Source organism: Ahaetulla prasina, chromosome 3, assembly GCF_028640845.1.
Source record: "Ahaetulla prasina isolate Xishuangbanna chromosome 3, ASM2864084v1, whole genome shotgun sequence".
Lineage (NCBI taxonomy): Eukaryota > Metazoa > Chordata > Lepidosauria > Squamata > Colubridae > Ahaetulla > Ahaetulla prasina.
Genome location: NC_080541.1, coordinates 184,821,309 through 184,845,317, shown reverse-complemented (window position 1 = coordinate 184,845,317; position 24,009 = coordinate 184,821,309). Strand labels below are relative to the sequence as shown.

Sequence of the window (24,009 nt, the reverse complement as noted above, 5' to 3'; positions counted from 1 at the left end):
TGAAACTTGGGAGCCAACATACAACTTTTACCAGATAAACAATATGTAACTAGAGGTACTTTGGTCCTAAGAGAAGACATGATGAAGAGTGCTGACTGTCTGGCCTTTTTCACCAGTCAAATATGATTCAAGCTTTGTTTTCTGGATGCCCTTTTGAATAAATATTTAACAGGTTCAACATATAAAACCAGAAAATCATTTCATTAAGATAATCAACTATGTCATGTGAAAAAAGAAGGAAGAAAGGAACACTTAGTGGAAGCACTTCATAAGGCAACCTTAAAATGGTGGATCTAACTTCAATTCTAACCTGTAACATGGGAACCATTTTTATCAGAGTACCTAATGCAAAGGAGGAGATTCTTCTGAATGTTAATAGCTACATAGCAAAGCTGATTTGGTTGCTCAGATAAGGAAACAAAAATTGCATATGCAATTTTCTAACTATTGAAAATAAAGAATGCCCTCTTTTCCATCTGGTTGCTCTCAGTTTCTCTCCTCATTTCTTTTCCTTTCCCTTAAATGTAATCTAAACAAACATAGGTAATGAAAATGTTTATGGGGCCATTTGAAATCAGCGTAAAATCTAATCCACCAGTTAAAACAATAACGAGATTGAGTTTGATTGACAAGCATGAGACCGAGGCCCTTTAGCCCAAAGCACCCCCAAGTTAAGCATCATGGATATGGTGTGTTTTGTTTTTTTTTAAACCAAAAGATTTCTGCTCATCTTCGACCCCTTGCTCTTTTCCTACAGTGGCCACGTGACAAAATGAAGTTGTTAGGGATGACTGCTCATTTTCCCTCTAACCAAACTTTCTTGAAAGCTAACGAAAGAGACAGGAGTACCAGTGATACTGATAAGTGAGGGGAAAGTACCAGAAGGGAGGAACAAATTGGTGGATTTGCGATTGAAGCACCCTGAAGTTTTTTTTACCCAGCTGCGTATTTTCCACTGGGCCCCTTCAACCCAAGTCCTGTCTCTGAGTTGAAGACGAAAGGATGAAATCATTTTAATTGACTTTAAGCAAGATTTTATGTCTATGATCCTCAGACTAAATCTAGAATAATTCCTTCTTTGCATACTTACTTATAACCCTCTGTTCAAGCTTGAAAGGATTTCCATCAGAGCAGCTAATAATTAAAAACATCTGCTAACCAATCTTTCAGTCATGCAACTTCTGCCAGAATATAGATCAGCAAACTGCTGCCTTCTCAGCCCTCTGGATCTTGTGCTGCTCTGAATTCTGACATACAGTGGAGATCATGAGATGTTATGTGTGACTGATTGAGTGTCAGCGGCAACATGCATGTTTATGAGCCTTCGGGAAGGGAAATAGGAGGTAAGGGACATGGGTGCTATACTTCATCTCACCCTCAAGATAACAGAGGAGATAGACCCTCGGGGCTCTAGAATAGACATTACAGAGTCCTGGCAGGGATATGATTTAACCACAATGTAATGAAAACTGACGATTTATTCTTATACAGTTGGAAATCTTCCCCTCCTTCACAAAACCAGGCCACACTATGCTTTTTAACAATAGGATCAACTGGATTCAATTGGACATCTATAAGACTGTTTAGGTTCCTTCTTAAGGAGGCCCAGTGCTTAAAACAACAGGGACTATAGACAAAATGTTCATTAAAGTAGCAAAACCATTCATGTTCAGGAGAAACTAAATTCAGTGTTCTAGTCCCATGTCCATTGGCCTAAGTCATTATTTTCAATAATATGAATATTATTAGTACTGCTTTTCGTATTTGTATATGATATCTTCCATGTGCCATCTTCACAAAACATACATTTACATTTGTAATTTGTATTTATTTTAATTTTGTGTATTTTCTTTTTTTCCTAACACCTAAGTTAATTTAGTTTTCTTTTAATAATGTTGTATTCTGGCTGAAACTAAAACAAAAAAGGAGGAGGGAAGATGAACACCATATGGCAAAACAGATTTTTAGGAGATCCCAGGAAGCAAAACATTTTGCCATGGTTTTATCGCAAGAAAAGAAGGGGAAAAAATCTGCATAACTTGTGCTCTGAAAACTTACCTTTTCTTTAATTATATGGATAGCATTTCAAGCATTCCAGATTTTTTTTTGCATATTGAAAATACCCATTTAAAACATTTTTAAATAACCACAATAGAACATTTATTTAGTATAAAGTAAATCTTATAAAAATTCAATTGCAAAGTAGTTAAGGTATTTGAATTTTAAAAAAAATAGGGAAGAATCCCAAGAAAGAAAGTATTTGATGGCTAATAATCTCATTTCAATATAATAGGACCTTTCTTTTGCAAAGAGCAAGACAGGTTAAAAGATATAATTATGACTCTGCAAACTCTCCCAAGTGCTGGAAGATCATCTGACAGTTCTGATCCCGGGCTCAGCTCTCAAAGGGGAAAAAGTCTTTGTCTAGTTACAGAGTTAAAGAGACAGGATCCCTATTCCGTTCTCTGCCTACATTGCAATTTAACTGTCAAAAAAATCCAAGCGGCAAAATTGTCTTATTCCAATACCGCATAAGATGATGATTGGGGGGGGAGGGTTGGAGGGTTTGAAACTGACCTGTCAAAACCTCCCTGTTTAAAAATGTATAATATATTTTAATATTTTTTTTAGGAGATACTGGAAAGGTTAAAGATGTGCCAAAGAAGTAGGGCAATTTCTTTCCCTCATGCGGAAGCGTTTTAAAACAATTAAAAAGAGAGAGAAAGAGACAGAGAAGGGATTTAGAATTAAGGATTGCCCATGTACAATTTCCCGCTTAAAGATCAAAAAAAAGGAAACAACGGTAGAATCGTATTAATTCCGCTTTTCTAAATAATAACGGGGGGGAAAAACTTTTCCGTGGAAGAAGACGTTTAAAGACACGGGAATAACGTTTTCATTGTCAGAACAGGCAATAAAAGGAGGACAGGGAACGCTCCCGCCAAACGGCGAGCGCAAGAGCGGAAAGCGAGAGCCCTTGTCAGCTGCCAGCTCCGGCAGGTGGGGGTCCTTTCGAAATGGGTTTTCTTCTCCCCCCCCACCCCAAATATTGCCAGACCCCCCACGCACAAATTATCCCTGTGGGTCTGGATCTAGTTTTGTGGAAAACATTTCAAATAGCAGGAAAAAAAAAAAAAGACGCGGGAACGATCTGCTAAAGCGAGGTAGGAAAGAGACGGGCCCTTTCCAAATCTTCTCTCCTTCTCGTTTCTCTTTCCTTCCCTTCTTCTCTCGGCGAAAGAAGGCAAATAAACCAGCTCGGCAATCTCGAGAGCCGGCGAAGGACAATTCCACACCACTTGACTAGCCCGAAGGACGAGAAGAAAGGAGAGAGAAGCGCGGGCGCGAAAACGGATCGGTGGGGAATCCAAGCGCTAAAACTGCGGAAGCCTCAGCTATTGTCTGCGTCCCGATCGCTGGGATCCGCCTGGAAAAGTCTTCTCGGCAGCACCCACCACCCCCTCCTGGATTTTTGGAGGCCTCGGAGTTTTTCTACGTCTAAGTAGGGACTGGGACGGGAACGATCTGATTCTGTTTTAGTTTGATTAGGTGACTCCTTGGACAGTTTTGCGCCGGGATATTGGGCGGGGGGATAACAGTAAAACCCGGGAACACAAAATAAAGAGTTAAATTATCAGGCAGGGCGTTCCTAAGGAGTAGTTGGGCTTCTTCCCCCCCAGCTGACACAAGTTTCTTCCACTTTGCAATAAGGCGGCTCTGCTAAACGGCCGGCAGGAGCAAAACTTATAAACAGCCTGATTTGATTTTTTTTTCTATGTCACTTTAGGGCAGGTACAGCGGCATTTCGGATCGCTGTGGCCAGTTCATCATACCCTTTTGGGGTACGAGGGCATTCTGTGGCGATTTATCCAATTAGCCCCGTTTTATTGCGGCTGGGAATCGGGATGTAAAAACCGAAACCACGCCAGGTGAAAACACAATGTCTGTTAAGTGCAGAATGAACTGACTTGCATGCTTTCCCCTTGATGAGTAAAATGCTAGTTTCAGTTGTATTTCAGGATAGAAGTTCACAACTGATGCTGCCTTTCCCCGCTTAAAATTCGGCATCTTCATCTTTTTAAAACCATGTCTGCCTATTTTTCTACACTGCTGTGCACCTATGCAACGTATGACTTACACTAGACACTACTTTTGTGCGTGTTTAATGTAAATGTTGCTGCTTCTTCCTTCTGTGCAGATCTGCAGATAAACTTTAAGAAATCCTTATGCAGCGGATGAAAAGTACTGGTGATGATGCACAAAATTAGATTGGTCTGGGCTTCATGCAGCCAATTGTAAAATCTGTCATCCTCTCTGCTCAGTAGCATGCTGATTGTTAAGCATGATGTTATGGCTTTCCCCAAAGTCTGCCTTGCCAGAGAGATGCTGAATCACTGACATTCCTCTGTCAATCCTTTAATCCACTCTCTTCCCCAACTCATGCTGCAGAATTGGATTGTGCCCAGCAACAGGCAGGGAAGAAGAGCAAGGAGAAGAGCAGTGGAGGGTTCAACAAGCAGCCTCTCTTGTCGTGACCTGGAGGACCACATATCTTTCAGGGTCTATGGCCACATGCAGGCCCTCAGAATCTTTGGTATGAAACCCCACCATCTCTTTCTGGGTCGTGGTCCTGAGCACTTTGAGGGAGCATCCACTCAAGAGATTAGTATGACCAACTCCTGTGTTAATGCATAGACCAGACCTGATGCACTCCATATTCTAAAGGTTTAATTCCCAGAGGAAACTGGGCTTTCTGGTTTTTCTTTGAAGACGTTTCACTTCTCATCCAAGAAGCTTCTTCAGCTTTGACTGGATGGTGGAAAATGGAAAGAGCTGAAGAAGCTTCTTGGATGAGAAGTGAAACGTCTTCAAAGAAAAACCAGAAAGTCCAGTTGCCTCTTGAAAAAGCACCTTTGGGTCAACCATGACCTGGATGACTGAGAATCTCCATAGACATTTAACTCCCAGAGTTGTCAGCGAGGATGGCCAGTAATTTTTGTTTAAAAAAAATTAAATGTGCGTAATTTCAGAGAGCTCCAACCTCTGCTGCTGAAATTATTGCTGTTTATTGGACATTATTCAGATATTTTTTTCCTTAGAACATTTCTGAAACTGAATAAAAGAATAAAACTGAAAGCATTGATGGACATTCCTGAGACTGTTGAAATGGAAGATGACTTTTAGTCTCCCCCCCCCCCATAACATTGAAAGTAGAATCAAATCTTTATCAGAAAGCATTTTAATAGAAAGAAGCACTTTCTCGTGTTCTTTCCTATGTCTTTAGGCACTTAAGCGATTCAGTTGCTTGAGTACATGAAGCAACAAATGTGTGATTTCCCTTTCTATGCCTTTCTGAGTATGTAGTAAAAGAAGATGTGTGATGCGATACTATCACCTTCTTTGCTGCACTTCAATTAATGCTGCTTTTAGTGAGAGACAGAGAAAGTCTTGAGTGCCACGTCTCATGTAGGATATGTTACCAAGTAAAAACAGCACTCTCTAATCAGAGAGTCCTTTCCACCAGTAGGAGACATGGTGAAAGTGAAGAGAAGAAAGTTGGGGAAATCCATCAGCCACTCTCCTTAACATATCTGAAGTATAAATAAAAGTAGTGCCAGCATGCCAGGATAGTGATCAGCAGTGGGGACGGCAAATGCTATGTAAGTACTGTTTCCTGCTGGATCAAGGACTGATGGTTAGCATTTTAACTCAAACTTATTAAGTGTTTTCAGATGTGCAAATGCCTTTTGTTGGAATCACTCTAAGAGTCAGAACTATATGGGTTACTGCAGAAATGGAGGGGAAAGACTGAATGGTCCTTTTGCTTTACTACCCAACCATTTTCTGTATTTACATCTTTAAAAAGACATAGTGAAAAGATTCCTAGGAGCATCTAAAAGTCAGCTGTGAAGCCTACAACAATTGTCTTCAAAGAAAATGAAGTCAACATATGGTAGAAATGCTAGGATCCGTCTTGAAAATAAATGAATAGCTTCAAATTTGAGACCCACAGTATAGCTGGCTACTTGTAGCCATTTTCAAGCACCAGTCTTCTGGCATAGCAGCACAAAGGCTAAAAATATGAATTAAAACTTGAATAGGATCTTCACTGATTAGTGGAAGAAATCAGATTTTCTGGGTAAGTGTTTTTCTCTCTTATTCTCATCCCAAAGGGAAGCCATCCAGTTCCATTTGCTGCTTGTCCTTGGGATTAAAAAGATTGCAGTGGCCACATGTGTAGCACACCTGACCATCCTTTTCAACACATGGAATCACTGGCCAAGTGTAGTCATGATGCCTATATGCATAACATCATATACCACCTGGCTCATTATTTTATGTTTTGGTTCTTTATGGCCTGTTGGGATATCGGAATACAAGAGCCAGACAAGCACCTGGGAAAGATTATTTCAGTTTCCTATTTACCAAGGGACAATGTTGCACTATGCTCACTGAAACTGTTCCTGGGTCTCACTCTTTTCAATGGATGCTGCTGGAGGGCCCAACAAATGGTGCAAATGGAATCTGGATGTGATAATTAGCAGGGCATTCAAAAGTTTGATATATGTCACAAGAGTGCTGAAGGGAAGCACATTCCGGCCTCATCTATCAGCCAGGAACCAAAGAACACTAAGAAACAGGATCTCCTTCCTCCTAGGGGGAACATGAAAACAAAGAGGAGATCATTTTTGTCCCTTATGCTCACCAGAAGCTAATAGTTGCGTCCGCCCTGAAAAACAAACATATCCTGCCAAGAGTTGAGCACACTGTCAACTCACCCTTTGGCCAAAAGATCAGGAGCTCCCAATTTCAGCAAGAGATCAACCCAGCCAGAAGTAGAGTAAATGTCAGGCTTATTCTTTTCGGCATCCTTCTGGCATTAAAGAACTGATCTCCTGTCTCGTCCAAGTTTTACAGACTTGTTTGTCTTTTTTTAATTGACCCTAGCCATTTGGACAAGAACTACGGCCTTCAAGGCAGGATTAAAAATCCTCCAAATAAATAAATAAGGCCATGGCACAGAGATGCACATTAGGAAGCACATTTGCATGTTCCTAACCAATCAATGTGCATACGAATGGCATGTCTGTGGTGGGGGCAGAAGGAGGGAGGCAGTGTTGCCTTTCTTAGTGATTCATGTCCAAGAAGCAAAATCCAAACTCCGCTAAGTGTGGGTGAATGTAATGTGACTAAGCAAGTTTACTGGAAAATGTGCAAGTAGTAAGTGCATTTGGGTGAATATTTGCCCTGGCATGTGTCAGAAAAAGGACAGGAGGGCCCAGACAGGGTCAGGGGCTAAGGTGCACGCAGAGGCCAAGCAACTTGGCTGTTCCAAAGCAAAGGAGATCAGATTTCAAGCGAGGCATGAAGCCAGGGGCTGCAGCGGGACAGGAGGTGGGCGCTTCAGGACTGTTTGCAGGCAGCAGAAGTCAGGTTTAAAAGAATAATCTTCCATTTAGGCATTTGTTTATTGTTCTTAACTAAGCAACTCAGACAGCAGCTCAGCAGACCTTCATCCACACGGACTACCCAGGGAGTGGATTAGAAAAGAGACGGATTTTCAAGATGGGGGCACAAAGAGATGTCTATACAGCTGTCTCTGGGATAGGGGCAAAACTTTGTTTAAGAAACCTTCAGAAGAGGTAGATGAAAGAACCCCCTGCACCTCTGTAGTGCAACGGCAGACCTACTGTGAGAATGTTATTGGGAAATATAATCTTTTGATAAGAACTTTCTTAACAAGTGATGGCAAGGAGTTCCACTGGTTGACTGAAGAGAACTGCAGCGTTTCCCTGCTGTACAAACTATGACTTTTAGTTTGCTTCATGATTTTACTCTTAAATGACTGTATATAAAATTAGGAGAAAAGATAAATCCTTGTGAGACTATTTCTTTCATGAATCACGTGCCTCCCAATAAATCCCCTTCCAATTGTATTGCTGGTTCTTGTATGAGTACGCAGGTGAATATACCCCATTTACTTATCTCACTAAATACTTAATATTTAGTGATCTTGAGCTGCAGCCCTGTGCACATTCACAAAGAAGTTACATGTCTATCCAGAAGTACATAGACGTTTGGGATTAAGTCACACTAAAATCCATGGGATTTATTCCTGAATAAACTTCTCTAAGATTGCACATTATCTCAGCAAACTTTGCAATAATTCTAAGCAGCATTTTTCCCCAGCTGGAAGACTGAGATCGAGAAATTGGAACAGCCTATTGTCTCCCAGCGAGGTCAGATCTAATCGAGGGATTGCTAAATTAAAGTTCAATCTCTAGTTCATTGGCAACAAATATTGTATCACAGTTGAAATGCCTGTATTCTTACTACCATAAAATGTTGTGCTTTAGTTATTCTTGACTTTACTTAAAATCTCCCAAAGCCATTCTAGCCTGCTTTCATACATCTGTTGGAATGCCTCTTCTTTTCTTTTATCCACAAGCAGGATCTAAAAGTAAAGGTACAGCAATTAGTCACAGCTTTCAGGGATGTTTATTACATTTTCAAGTTTAATTCACAACCATAGACTATTTTGGCTGTCTTTCTTCCAAGCACTAACTAGGTATGAATTTCTTGTTTGTTTGTTTGACCAGCCAAGGATGTTTAGATGCTGCTATGTAGCAGATCAAATAGAATAGGTGTATTAATAAATCTTGTGATGTGCCTTCCAAGTGCCAAATGCTATGGTACAAAGATCTCTCCAATATAAGAAAAAGGTAAATCATAGTGCTTGAGTGTGTTTTGACTGTTCTGTCTTATTTTGTAGGAGCAGCCAGAGAGATCACAATTGCAAGATCAGGCAACAAATATGTGAAAATTCTGTATCAGTTCATTAATGTGGATGTAAGACAATTCACCCACTCGTATGTGGATAAGCTAAGAGCCGGATATTGGAAAAGGGAAGCATTTTTTATAAGATGGAATGAATGCTATGATGGCAAAATAAAATTAAGGAAGAGCAAAATAAATGGGAGAGGAAAACGTAAAAGAGAGTCTGGAACAAAATGAGTGGTGAGGGAAGAGGGAAGGGGAATAACAGAATAACAGAATTGGAAGGGGCCTTGGAGGTCCTCTAGTCCAACTCCCTGCTCAGGAAGGAAACTCTGTATCATTTCAGACAAATGGCTGTCCAATCTTTTCTTAAAAGCCAAGTGTTGGAGCATCAACAACTTCTGGAGAAGGAGAGGGGACAGGGAAGGAAAGGGGGAGAGGGAGGGCGAGAGGGAGCCGAGAGAGAAAGAGGGAAAGGGACAGGAGTCAGATTGCTGCAGCCAAAACAGCAGATAGAAAACCCTAGCTTTGTAGATTATTTATTCTCAACTTTAACCTATGGGCTGCATGCTGGCTCCTAAGGAGGAGGGGGAAAACCTGCTCGGTGCCCTTCAAACCCGCTTTGCAAGAGTCAGCCTCCTCCTCCCTTCCCCGGAGCACAATGATTCTCACTTCTGTTAGCAATTTGTTGCCAATAACAAACATCCTGCAGCAGCATGGGCCTCAATTCCTGCAGGCCTGGCCCTCTCACCTAGTGACCTCCTTAATAACACAACTGCGAAGCAGGCAGCTCTTCCCTTGCTACCCCAGCCTTTGCCTTCCAGCCTCTCTTTCCCTCGTTCCCTGATCCTTTCCCTGGTTCCCTATTTATATTCGTTTCCCACCCACCCGCTCATCCTGCCTCTGTATATTCCTTCTCTGCCATTCATTATCAGACAGGCTTTTTGTCTTACTGCTCCCCTCTACCTCCACATCAAGTTTCCTGGTCATATTTTCACACAAATCATGCGATTCCCGTGACATTTCAAAGGCTGTGATCCCGGCATGCATCTTTGGAAACAAGGCACGGAGAAATCATCGAGACGCAGATCTTTTCCACATGAAACATAAAAGATGACTTTGGGTGTCTCTCGAGGGATTTCCGTGACACGGGTGATGTTGTTCATGTGGGCTAGAATCTTGAAAAATAAATAATGAATCTTGATTCCATCTTGATGTTATATTCACGCCACAGATCATTCTGAAGAAAATGCTGATTTAAGCCTCAGGCTGCAAATCCACCTTTTCTCCCTAATAAATGTGAACATAAATTCACTGAATATGTAATCTTTCTCTTGGGCTGCAATGGGAATTGGTCTCAGCATATGCCTTTTTGACTTGGATCCAACTGATACTGAGTTTCTAGGGCTCTTCGGAGCAAACATCTCCCGTTTGGATAGAAACTCTTTTTCGCTTGCTTCCTAATATTTTCCATATGAAGAAGGCTTCTTGAAGCTACACACTGCCCCGTCAGTAAGTCTTAGGCGGGTTAGAAACGGCCCTGGGAGCCTTTAATCCTCTCTTTCTCTTTCATCCTCAGCCACAGCTGGACGCCCCATTGATGTGGAACAGACCAAACACCAGGCCTCTTACTAAGCTGCTGCCGGCTGCTGTGGGGCCTCTCTGGCTTTACAATACAGCCAGGCCCACTGTGCTCATATCTCTGCAGGCTGACACTTCCCGGTGTACCCAGAACTCCACCGTTCGCTGGGCCTGGGATGCAGCATCTTCTATCTACAACCACCCCCCACCCCAACCCCAGTACTTATAACCCCTCCGTCCTGAAATATCCTTGCTAAATGATTTTGTCCTTGTTTCAGGGCCATCCTGGGAGCATCCACTTGCTTCACCCCCCTTCCCACTCCCCAACCTGCCACCTCAACTTTTTCCTTCAGCCATCTTGCAGGTCCTCCAAAAAGTTTTATTCCCTTCTTTTTGTTTCTTCTGCCTTCTTCACAGGGGACTTAGATATTTTGAATTTCTCTTGCGGTGACTTTCACTTCTGGAGAGGGTAGAAAGTATTACACTGGGTTCTGATATTTTCTACAATCCCGAAGACCTCCCCCCCCCCACTTTCCCAACAAAAATAATCCAGAGGGGCAGAGGAATTTTCTGATGATGCCGCCCTGCTGGAGAGAGGAGTAGACTGTGAAAGATAAAGATATTTTTGGCCAGCTTTATAATTCAGACCAAGAATATCACATTGTATACTGTGGCATTTTATTTTTATTTTTTTTTTCTCTTTTAAAACACAAGCAGTTTTTCTTTCATCGTATTGAATGAGAACTTATAGGGAAAAATACAGAATTTTTCCATAAAAAAATAACTTGGTTTTGGTTCATGGCGATGTATGAAGCCAGTCTGAAGAAGAAATATAGCTTAGAAACTCTACAGATAAAATCCCATCCTATGCTAGGCTAATGTACACACAAACATATTTATTAGGATTATGTATAATGCTTGAACCAAGTCAGGATGGCTACCAATGCCCCACCAAAATCCCTTGATCCTTTTGACGTAGCTGTATGCTCAACATTTGTGCTTTTCCTGTCTGGACAAAGAAGGGCCCATGAGGAAAACTTCAAGGTACTTGATATAAATTTTAAAAATGGTCTGAAGATGTGATGGTCAGTCACCTCAGTCCCACCTTCAGTTCTGACCAAGCTAGGATGGAATTTTTGAAAAGGGTTCTATTTTAAACTTCTGAGGGCTTCTTTTTTAAGAGCTTTATCCAAGACCAAATTCCTGGGTAAGGTGTCAGGTGCAAAGGAACTACCCTATTCCAAGTCAAAATCTTTGATCGTCCTTTACATGTTAAAATAGCAGGTGATACCTTAATCACTGCACCAAGGCTGGGGGTTCTAGGGACTTCTGGTACCAAGGACCTTCCATTTTTAGTTCTGAAAAGGACAGAATTTCCCCAAGCAGAACCGATACACCTTACTTGCCTTTTCAATCAGGATGACTGACTTGTTGAATTGAGACTGAGTGACCCAACCTGATTGGCTTTTTCAAAACCACTGAATTTCTGGCTGTTGCCCCAGGCATTGAGCCTAGCTGCTGAGTCTGTTTTTACAGAGATGTTTTCTGGATTGAATGATGGTCCCCGGTTTCTAGTTGTTTGTTTATGAGGTCTGATGTTTTTATTTTTATTTTAAGTATGTTGTATGCTGCCTAAGGTTGTTTTGAATTGGGTGGCCATATAAATCGAAGAATAGAGTAAAATCAAAGAGGCCTTTTTGTAAGCAAACTTCAGACGAGCACATTCTTTCAAAGTATCTTTTGGAAATAAATGAGGAATTTTACATAGAGCTTTACTGGAGAAAAGCAGAGCCCGTTTTAGCAGAGCTCGCAAATCCTTTCCTATAGAAATCCAGGGGGGATTTCTTTCAAGCCAGCCTACCTAAAGTGCAACTTCCATGCACAAATGAGGAATTTCCCACTGAACCTGGGACACTTCCTGTCACCCACCCAATTAGGTGAATGCCCTATTATGCTTCCAGGAAATTTTATTTAGCGCTTCCCCTCCTTACAACTAATGTTAATTTTGATAAGCCATGGAAATTACACAAGCTCTGTCAGTTGCCCACACTATCCTTGTGTAGCTTAATTAAACATGTTTTAGTTTGTTCCTTTAGTTATGCATCTAAAGAATATTCTTCCTTCATGCCTCTTATTTGGAAAATTTATGTGTAAACATATCAGTACTTACAGCTGTTTTTATCCTGAAGTGCAGCCATTACTGGAGAATCACTGTAAAACTATTTGTGTTCAAAGTCCATTCAATCACATCACAACTACAAGTCAAGGGAGTGGAATATGGGGTGAGTTGGAGCCAAGGGATAACATATCCAATTTTTTTTTTAGTTTTCAGTTTTAGTAATAGAATTTGCTAATACTATGGTCACATACTGCCATCCAGCGGCTCTTGATGGCATTGTAGGCCCTTCACAATTAATAGAATTCCATAGCTTTCATATCTCTCAACTATGTTAGTACGGTTCTCAAAATTTACTTTTTTAATCTAACCTATGGCACTAAATAAATATTGTTAATGGACATAAAGGAACTTACTTTAAAACAGCAAGTTCTTCTTCTGTTTTTCTTCATATTACCTGCCACCATTTGCAACTTTAACTCAATCCTGGATCGCTGCCCACCGTTACTGATTTCCAATCTTTGTCTGCCCTCTAGAGTCTGTGACTGTTCATAAACTGACTTGTGCAAACTCTTCCTACTTTTTGTGTGACAGTTATAATCTTTATAAAGCCTGTTACCACTATATTTTTTAATTTTCAAAGGTAAATTAAATAAACACCACTGTTATACTAGCAATATTTACACCCTTGATTGTTGCTCTGTGGTCGCACTCATTAATCAATACATTGCCAGTGTCCGCTGAATTTATAATACAATCCTATGCAATCATCCCTCTCTTCTCCACCAAGAACACAAAAAAACCTCCCACAGTCGTTATAATTTCAGTTAAATCAGGCAGTGTTTGGAAAGTAAAATATGGATTATCATTTCTGAATCATGGAAACACATCCCATAAGCCACAAATGTAGTGCTGCAGTACAAGGAGAAATCTGCTTACTTTTCATTTACTCATTTATAACCAGTGTATATTTGTTTGCTTCAAATAGAAGATGATGTTTCATGTTCCTTCAAAAATATCTAATGAATACATATGCAACTACATGGCTGTGCAACTTTTTAAAATAAGCGTAAATGGGCAGTGAAGATGATTGAAGATTAACCTGTGGAGGGGTAATTGCTGACCATTGGCTTTTTCGTCAAAACAGGAAAAGAAGACGGTGATTCAAAAAATGTTCTATCTGGAAGTACTTTCTTCCTGGCCCTAGTCAAACAGAAAGGTGGAAGGAAAATGTTGTAAAACGTCAAAGATCCTTTTATCAGTGAATTGTAATACTGCTAGAGAACAATATATAACACCTAAAGGCACACAATGATCCTATCCCCTCCAAAAGTCACAAAAGAAGCCTCCAAAAAGCATATCATGGAAGGATTCTTCAAATAGAAAGCCAAACTTTCTGAAAGTTCCAAAAAACATGGCTATGTCAGCAGGTTTGGGGATATCAAGGGAATGGTGATCTAATAAATTGGCTGCACCATTTTAACATCAGTTTTTCCTTACTATCTTGTTATTTGTAATTGTTTTAATATTGTTTTTTGTATTTTGATTTTGCAATTGTTTTTATTGTGCACCACCTGGGATCGTTTTTTGTGTGGAATGGGTAGCTATATAAATAACGTGAATAAATAAATAAAACATGATAATAATATCCCATTGGTTATTGCTTGCAGACCAATGGTATTTCCTGCAAATTTTCCAGTGCACCATGGTTGCTACCTTTTCATGCCACTGTGCTCAGTTTGTACAATCATCAAGCAGCACCTAACTAAGTAGTCTACTATTTCTTCAGCTTCATTTTTTTTTTTTTTTTTTTTTTTTTTTTGTTTACATTTATACCCCGCCCTTCTCCGAAGACTCAGGGCGGCTTACATTGCAGAGGAAGAATCTCTGCCTCAGACTGACTACAAACAACGGCATGAAACAACAAACAACGGCATGAAAAAGTAGCAACAATGGTGAATTTGTAAATCTGAAGAACTGATGGGGCCATGATAGAGTAATAGAAAATTAAAAAAGCTAAAGTGCCCTGGGACTTTAGAATTCAAACAAAGCACCTGCCACAGAACACCCCAGATTTAACAATTGTTGATAAGAAAGGCTAAAAAGCCTGAATAATGGACTTCGCAGTACTTGGGGACAGCAGAATAGAAGGGGAAAAAACTAGAGAAAAATCACAAAATACAAAGCTCTGCAAATAGAAGTAGAATGACTATGACAAAAGAAAGCAAAGATAGTATCAATAATACGGATTAGATGCTTTGGGTGCAATCCCAAAACATCTGAAGCATCACTTGAATGCAATGAACCATAATAATAAAAAAAGTCAGTAAGACTTCACCTTAACCTGATGAGACTTTCTAAAATTTAGGCTCAAACCTCCAAAATTACTTCTTTTAACACTGGTTGTCAGAAATGATAGATATAATACAGTATTCTTTGTTCCATTGTTAGTCTTAATTTTGTGAGAATTATTTTTGTGATCTGATTAATGAGGCTGCCTTATATTTCAGAGCTGCTTAAATTTCAGTTCAATATTTTGTGCCTCCACGGTTGGTTTGATTGCTCTCTTGGAGTGATTCTTTTCCCCAACCATCTCACAGTGCCGGTGCAGTGAAAAAAGATAACTGTATTGATATAAATAGTTTGGAAAGGGATATAGGAAATTACCCAAATAGGAAAAAGGGCTTGATCCAGAATTATGCAAACCAAGCTCCCTCTTGGGGTAGAAGGAAAGGAGCCCATCTAACAATGTCCAATTCCCAAGCAGCCTCTTTGCCCTCAGCAAATTACACAACAGGGTTAGAGAACACTCCAGAACATCCTGGAACATGATGCTGGAGGCTGCAAGGAGGAAAAGGAATAGGGAAAAATCACAATTAATCAGTGGAACAACTTGCCTCCAGAAGTTGTGAACGCTGCAACACTGGATGTTTTTAAAAAGATGTTGGATAAACATTTGTCTGAAGTGGTGTATGGTTTCCTGCCTAAGCAGGAGGTTGGACTAGAAGACCTCCAAGGTCCCTTCCAACTCCTATTCTATTCTATTCTATTCTATTCTATTCTATTCTATTCTATTCTATTCTATTCTATTCTAAACACTTTCCCCAGCTATGCCATTTGAGGGGATTTTCAGTTAACAGGTCAAAATAAACTTTTCTAGCTCGAATTCAATACATGCAAATCAAAGACAACTTTTCATTTATGGGACAGTTTATTCACTGAGAATATGCTGAGGAAAAGAGTCTTAAAATAATATTGCAAAACTGAAAGAAATAAAATAAGGAAAAGCATTGAGAACAATTTACATGATAATCAATTTCCACGTTTCTCTGAGGTAAAAAGATAAAAGCTTCCGCTCATTGAATATCTTTAAAAGGACATAAAGAGGCAGGATGGGAAGACTCTTCACAATCAGAAGTTATAAAATGAAATCCTCTCCTCTCACAGAGTAAAAGATGTACAGCTATATTGGAAATCTGTTTAAGTCAAATATTGGCAATATACTGTACATACAGTATGGAAATCTTACTGGTTCCTCCAATATTGATACTCTAAATCCCAGACAATGGACACTGTTAGGGATAATCATATAAGCATTATCCTCCCCAAGAGAAAACAGGTAATAAAAAAGAGGGCAAAATTAAATATAGACTTATATACCATTGTGACATGTTAATTTTATATAGAAATAGAAAATATCCTTGTAGTTCAAGCTGAAATACAGCCATCACAGGGTATCAGGAAGATTGTGCCCTAGACTCTGCGCTTGTGAATTTGCATGCAAGCTGTGGATGGCAAGTTTTCAGGCCTGGTTCTCCTTTGATGTTTTATCTTTAAATGGAAGTTCTACAGAATAATTTTCCATAATAAAGCATGTTCTCAGTTTATATTCTTCGAAGAATTGGCAAATATAGGACTTTCTCCTGAAACATACCCCAAACTATTAGATATGGCAAGTGGAAAACAACAACAAAAATGTAAGGAGTATAGGAATAAAAATAATTTGCAACTAGAAGCAGACAGGAGGAGCTACTAAACATGCAAACAGAAGAATTGAGAATAAAAGAAGAGGAACTAAGACTACAGACTATTCATCAAGGAAACAGACCAAAATATACATAGGAAGTGACTGTTGCTAAGGTTACTGGTATGATGGATGATTTGGGATATTTTCCACAATGTGATTGTTTTGCCCTAAAGAAGTCAAATGATGACATCTAGCCCAAATTTGGAGCTCTATCAAAGTTCTGAAATAATTAGACTCAGCCAATTTCCAGGCTTAACCACCATAGCAAAATTAAAGAAGGCACTCAAGTACCTATTTAGTTTACTAATTTCCAAAACAGTAGTTGGGGTATATTCTGTGACATAAACTTATAGTGTAAGTTTTGTAAACAGATGTCCATTTCATCAGAGGAATGAAGGTCCATTTCCAGCTGACATGTACATACACACATGGAAGAAGAATTACAAGCATAAAGTCAGAAGAAAATGCAGTATAAATAGAATAGAATAGAATAGAATAGAATTTTTTATTGGCCAAGTGTGATTGGACACACAAGGAATTTGTCTTGGTGCATATGCTCTCAGTGTACATAAAAGAAAAGATACGTTCATCAAGGTACAACATTGACAACACAATTGATGGTCAATATAACAATAAAAAGAATATAACAATATTCAATATAACAATAAAAAGAACAGACAATGACCATGCCTACATCCAATATCTATAAGTATGCAGATTGGATTATTTTTAAGATTTTGGTTGCAACAGTGGTAGTCTTATACAACACCACTAAATTATATAGTCCATACTACAGGATCACTTATTTGAAACTATGTACTTATAGTTTCTTATATACCACTAGTATATAAGTACCAATAGTACTTATATACCACTTTATAGTATTTTACAGCCATCTCTAAGCTGTTTACAGTGTCAGCATATTGCCCCCAACAATATGGGTCCTTATTTTACTGACCTCGGAAGATGGAAGTTTGAGTCAACCTTGAGCCAGTCAGAATCGAACTCCTCGCAGTGAGTTTGGTTGAGTACCTTTGCTTAGTAAGCTGTTATGTAAGATGAGTGATCTCTTTTAATTCTGCTTATTTCTAATCAAAGTGTACAAAATGCTGATTTAACATGAGAACTCAGCATAATACATAGAATTGCTAACATTATATCCACGGCTAAAATTAGGTCAAAACGGAATAGGAACCAGGGATCTTTGTGTTCCTCAGTACTTCCATCTCTTCACTGAATCCTACATCCAAAATATAGTTAAACCAATTCCAGAACTGATCTGAAGGAGTTCCCATTCATTGCACATAGCAGGAAAATTTTACTGTATTGTTTAAGAAAAAAGACAAGGAAGTATAAATATCTCTTTTGGCTTCGTATAGACCAGTGATGGTGAACCTTTTCAGCACTGAGTGCCAAAGGGAGCGTGCTTGGCTGGGCCACAACCTGAAATAGGAACTGCTCAGGGTGCATGCGTGATGGCCAAATGAACTTCTGGTTCTAGTTTTCTGGGTTTTGGCGCGCATGCATGCATGACGATCAGCTGCCTGGCGTGCATGATCATGCAGGAAAACAGAAGACCAGCTCTTCCAGTTTCCAGCACCGCTGCACGTATGAAAGCCTGCTAATCATCGCCCGTGCAAGAGCGCCAGGAACCCAAAAAGAGGCGAAGCCATGTGTGCCAGGCGACATGGCTCCATGTGCCACTTCGGGCATGCATGCCATAGGTTCACCATCACAGGTATAGACAGTGCCAGCCAGTAACCAGCAAGACACTGGAGGCATCTCAGTGGCCTAATATTACAAAAATTATCTTTCAAATATAAGATTGTGTTCTAAATCTCTGGATTATAATGTATGTTTGTGTCACATTTGACTGCCTCTTAATATACCTAGTGGCAAGCGATATACATATTAGTAGTTACAGATTAATCAGGGAGACTCCAGATTTCGGCATGAATGGTTTGTAGTTGACCGTCAACACTGAAAACACCCTTGATGATCATCATGATTTCTTTCCATGATATAGCAGTCCCTCAATCGCTGCTGATGTTCACATTTTTAGCAAATGCCAGATTTTTTTTGGGTGAGGCATTGCTTAATCTACAACAAGGAGCAACATAAGTTCCTCTTCTCCAACCCTTGTGTCTAGTAAAGCAAAGTATTTGTCTGGTACAAGTCTCTCTTTTCTGTTTTAATTAGCACCTCTTGATTTTCCAGGGAAACATGAAAAAGCTTTTGTACCTCATCTTCCTGGTCTACTTGTCAGGTAGGAAATTGCCTTTCTGTATTGGTTGCTGATGTGATTAATTGGCTGTACGTTATTGTTCAATGGATTGTATGAATGAGTCCAATAACAACTGGAAGGGCTTTCTGCTCATGACACTTTTAAAAAGGGTTTTTAAAAAATCATAATATATCTCAACCCAGTAAGAATTCTGCCAAGTGATTAACAAGTTCCTCCAGCTGGGCAGACTTCATATTTTTTATAATTTTGAGTGTAAGTGATAAAGCTATGGAAAAATGATTAAGATGTGAATCATGTAAGGGCAGAATGAAAGGAATCACTTTCAATGCTTTTTTTCCTAGACATTAATATTAAAATGAAAATTTATTTTGCCATCAGATTTCATGGACCACAGATGACTCGGTTGGATGCATAGAATATTGTTGGGAGAAAGAAGAATATTCAAAAGGAGGGGAAACGTGGGGGGGAATAGTAAAAGGGAGATCAGAAAGAATTTCAGTGTAGTAATTGTTGACAGGGGGGAACTAGAACACTGTTCTAGATGTGCAAAAATAGATCTTTCTTTCTATCTATCTTTGTTTTCAAGAAGTGTCCACAGCTGAGATAATTACAGAGATTTCCGGTGTTGAAGGAGAGCCCATTTCTATCAATTGCTCCTATAGTCCTCAGACAAACCAATGGAGAGAGAAAAGTTGGTGTAAGCACATAAGTGAGGCAACATGCCAGCATGTTGTCAGTGCCCGACGTTTTTGGCTGCCCTTCCTCAAACGAAGAAATGGCACTACTGCCATTGCTGACAATATCCAGAAAGGGGTGCTCATGATAACCATCAATCCACTCCAGAAAGAGGATGCTGGTTGGTATCAGTGTATGACACATTTCTTGGGGACTGTGAAGACCCTGCAGAAGGTCAAGGTGAATGTTCTGACAAGTAAGTCTTTAGTCCTAAACCTGTTCTGTGCTATCTTCAAAATAATTGGATTTGCGGTTATAAACTCTGATTTCAATTAAGATTTAACCTGTTTGCCAGAGGTGGGAACTATGGCCCCTTTATGTCTATGGAGATTCTTAGTCATCCAGGTCATGATTGTCCCAAAGGTTCTTTTACAAGAGGCAACTGGGCTTTTTGGTTTTTCTTTGAAGACATTTCGCTTCTCATGTAAGATCTGAAGAAGCTTCTTGGATGAGAAGCTAAACGTCTTCAAAGCAAAAACAGAAAGTCCAGTTGCCTCTTGAAAACTTTTGATTTTTGGATTTCAACTCCCAGAATTCCTGAACCAGTATGGCTGGCTCAGGAATTCTGGGAGTTGAAGTCCACAAGTCATCAAAGGGTGATAGTTCCCCTCCCTATGTTATGCAAAGACAGGAATGAAAAGAGAAAGAAAAATCTAGAGTGTCTGGTAAGCTGCAAAGAGAAGAATGGAGTGGGAGTTTGTGAGTCTTTGCGTATATTTCACGATGGAGAAGTAGAGGCCAAGGGGATGCCCAATACCCAAGATAATGGAAGAGGGAGGCCTGGGGAATTTCTTCTTCAGCACCTCTTCCCTTTCAGTTTAACTGAACCCACTATTTAATCTTGCTCAATGATATGTTTATTATATTTATTCTTATTAACTTAATTATGTATTGCTGCATTTTTGTCACCAGGTATAGAGAACTCTAATGTACAAGAGACACCCAGAATCCTTCACAGCATCTCCAGGTAAGACTATATGTACTTTTTTTTTTCATTCTGCACCAAAGTGTGCAATTCAACATTAATAGGCTTGGATTAAAGGAAGAAGGGATTTAACTAAATATCAGAAAGAATTTCACAATGGTCTGATTTACATTACAGTGGATCAGAGTGACTCAGAAAGTAAGGTTCTTGCTTTGTTATAAAGGTTTTGAAACTGGATGGATGGTATCTTTTGCTTCAGGGTTGTTGGGTTTTTTGGAAGCTATTTTTTTCCCAGTGGCAATTGGTCGCTGCTGTGAAGCCCTGTCTGGAAGAAAGAGCTGTTAAAAATATTGTGGTATGTATGTACATGGAGCAATTTGGGGTTTGGGGGTTTTTTGCCCTCACTGCTCCACATTGTTGGAAATTGTCACAAGACTTTCGGCAAGAAAGAAAGTAAGAAATGTCAGGTAGCAGCCATGACCATTCAGTCAAAAGCCCTTTTTATTTAAGTTGTGCACACAACACACACCCAAAGCTTGGCTTTGATTGCACAGAGGCTGCCATCACTTTTTTTTTTACCCTGATACCATATCTGACTGGGAGGAGACCAATTATAATTTTCTGCTCTGATGACATTTTTAAAAATTTCAGCCAGAAATAACATTAAACTAAGAAAAAATGGTGGGGTGAACTTTTGGTACATACCACAATCAAGGAAAAAGAAAGAGCCTCATTAGTCTAAACTAGTGTTTCTCAGCCTTGGCAAGTTTAAGATGTATGGACTTCAACTCCCAGAATTCCCCAGCCAGATTGAAGACAAATGTAAAATAAATATAGAAATGCACATCTCCAAAGTACATTCTCTAGCTTTGAGTATTCTTAGTATTAACTGCATGCATAGTCTGAAATATATAGGACAGGATAGGAACATCTGCAGAAGGATCCAAAAAGGTAAGATAGCAATTCAGACTATATGATCAGAGTCGCCCTGTTTTTACATGCAATAAGAGATGAGGCTTCAATAGTATAGCTGCCCTCTTAACTTTTTTGACACCCCAGCAGCCCACAAATACCCTGCAGAGAATGAGAAGTTATCATTAAGGGAATTCATTAGCAATTTCCCCTTTGATAGAGCAACAATCCCTGGTAGCGGATTTGAAAAATCAATGAGCTTCGTAACTCCAAATATAAATCAGAACTGTTTGGTCAAATGGGACAAACATTATACTCCACAATTTAGATTTGTGGAGTTATCTTACTGTATAGGGAGTGTAATGGCTAAATTGAAAACCAGGCTGTCCTACACATTCACAACCCAACCCATATTGACAATTTCTGCATGTCCGATTAATGTGGAACCAGAAATTCCAGAAAAAGGAAAGAAAATGTTGGCGAACTAGTATTCATATTAATATTTTAAATATAGATATACAGCCCAATTTCAAAATACTCTGGGCAATTGCAAATAAAAACATTAAAAACAATAAAAAGATGCAATATAGACAAAAACGAAGAGTGAAGATGGCAGAGGCGACAAAAACCAGTTGGGAATACAAAGTCACAAGCGCACATAGTCCACTCACTCACACCAATAACTGCTACTATCAGATTTCCTAGAAAGCACTGCTTAAAGGTAGTGAAAAATGTTCTGAGTTCAGTATCATCAGCAAGGATTTGCTGGGACTTCCATTTCCAAATTTTATCTGAATTACTTAGAAATTGAACCTAGGATTTCTTCTTGAAAGCAAGTGCTCTGTGACTGAGCTATAGTCTTCACCAAACAATATCCAAAGTCCCCTTTTTAAATAAACATTTTCATTCTACATTATCTAATTCATTTCGATTGTATTTGTCGTTTTTTCAAAGCTCGTCTTCAAATGCTGGAGTCAATCTCACCTTCCTGGTAGCTGGCTTTCTTGGCTTCAAACTACTGGTTGCTATTATTATCCTAATGGTTGCCAGACGCAAGAAGAGAACTACTGGGAATGACAGCAGAGGAGAAAACCAGCATTTTCACCTCCCAATGACCACAGGTGACAGCATAAGGATATAAAAAGAGTCCTACAAGAGTAAACCAAACCTTATCTAGTCTAATAGCCAACCAGAGTCTTTTAAAAATGCCACAGACAATACAGGAAACCAATATCTTTCTCCTACTGTTATCCTATCTCTGATCTAGGCAATGCATAGCACTCATCAGTCACGGATACCCTTATCTTCTGCTAAATTTGTCTAACAGCCATTAAAGTCATCTTGTGGTATGAGTTCTATCACCTACTACATCCATGCAATGTGAAGTAGTATTCTGAATACAAGAAACTGAAAGCTGGCTATAGCAGAGAGGCTTGTTCTTCAAGATATCTTATGTAGAAAAGTAAAAGCGTGCAGAAAGCTGTATATGCTTCCACATCGCAATATATTCATTTTGTAGGCAAGGCTGAAAATTTTGAGAGGAGAAGAGCCGAAATAGGCATGTTGACACTTGCAAAAGAAAGGTTTCTTGAGTTCCACTGCCAAGAAGTGCTACTAGTGGTCCTGTAGAGTTAAACAATTTTCACATTTTCAGTAACATCCTAGAATTCTAGAGCCCATTTTCAGTTATTCTGGAAAAGTGATCACCCTGGAAAGAATAAAAGATCTCACAGTTATGCATTGTTTTGCAAATGACTGCCTGTTCTCTGCCTCCTTGAGTAAGCACTTTGCTTTGTTTGTGTTTTTATGCCAGGTCCAACTCAAATTTACTATTTCTCCTAGGTACATCAGAAGTTCTCAGAAACAGAGAACTTGCTGGCTCCTATTGTCATCTTAATTATTACCAGAAGCAAGAAGAACCGAACAGATCCTGAAGAACTTACTGTTTCAGAAGCTCTTGCCATTCTAGACAAAACCTCTGTGCCGTTTTTAATGCAGACACTGAAGCAATGAGTCAGGCCTTTGAAATCATGCAACCAACTGCAGCTCACGAGTTCTCCCAATGACTCATTGGCCGGCGTTGCTTTTGGATTCTGAATTTTTACAATAGATTGCGATTTATTTTTTTCAGTCTTTTTTCTAAATCTCAGTGGTAAAAATGAAAACTATTGTTTTAAAAGCAGTGTCAGTATACTAACATATTTTTGCTGTTTTTAAAAGGATGACTCCTATAACAGCTATGGCCATTGGCTTTATGTGCCTCTCCGCCTCATTTCATTTTATTACTCTTCTGCCTGTTCCTGTTTCCAACGTAACAGGAAAGAACCAGCATGAGTGAATTTGATAGAAGGAGAAGAACAAATAAGAATTCATAGATCAGTATCCATGGGTGAAGTCCAAAGACAAGATGAGAAAGAGTCCAAATCAGGCACTTGGAGTTCCCCTTGCACAGCCAAATTTGGCCAACAAGGCACTGAGAATCTGAAATGAATGCTCCTTGCAGTTATACTGTTAATAGCACCATATCTTGGTGAGCAAACGGCACATGTAATAATAAATATAGCTTTTCTCTTTCTCTCCACTCTTACTATCAAACAGAGGATGGCATAGAAAAATAAGAGGTTGCAGCAAAATGTACATATCGCCAAGAACTCAGAGCAAAAGAATAAAAAAGGAATTTCCATTCTGAT

General features: G+C 39.4%; 2 protein-coding genes across 5 annotated transcripts in view; one reads left to right on the top strand and one right to left on the bottom strand.

Moving 5' to 3' along the window:
• Positions 1–7,206: 7,206 nt before the first annotated feature.
• The window catches only part of FANCE (FA complementation group E), a 65,835-nt gene continuing 49,032 nt past the window's right edge, over positions 7,207–24,009 (bottom strand). Inside the window, exon 13 of one of the 2 annotated variants that reach the window (XM_058178665.1) lies at positions 7,207–8,455. The gene's annotated coding sequence lies outside the window, so the exon portion shown is untranslated. Of the gene's footprint in view, positions 8,456–12,791; positions 13,679–24,009 lie in introns of those variants that run through there. The other variant, XM_058178664.1, reaches the window with a different exon arrangement.
• On the top strand, positions 17,702–24,008 carry LOC131196180 (triggering receptor expressed on myeloid cells 2-like). Of its 3 annotated transcripts, none has more exons than XM_058178674.1 (5): positions 17,702–18,768; positions 19,334–19,678; positions 20,395–20,449; positions 22,274–22,440; positions 23,171–24,008. In XM_058178674.1, the coding sequence occupies exons 1-5, from the start codon at positions 18,726–18,728 to the stop codon at positions 23,251–23,253; spliced, it is 693 nt and encodes a 230-aa protein (XP_058034657.1). In that variant the 5' UTR covers positions 17,702–18,725; the 3' UTR covers positions 23,254–24,008. The 3 variants fall into 3 exon arrangements, with proteins under 3 accessions (XP_058034657.1, XP_058034656.1, XP_058034655.1); XM_058178673.1 differs by having other exon boundaries at positions 17,733–18,768; positions 19,337–19,678; positions 23,162–24,008; XM_058178672.1 differs by having other exon boundaries at positions 17,757–18,768; positions 23,162–24,008.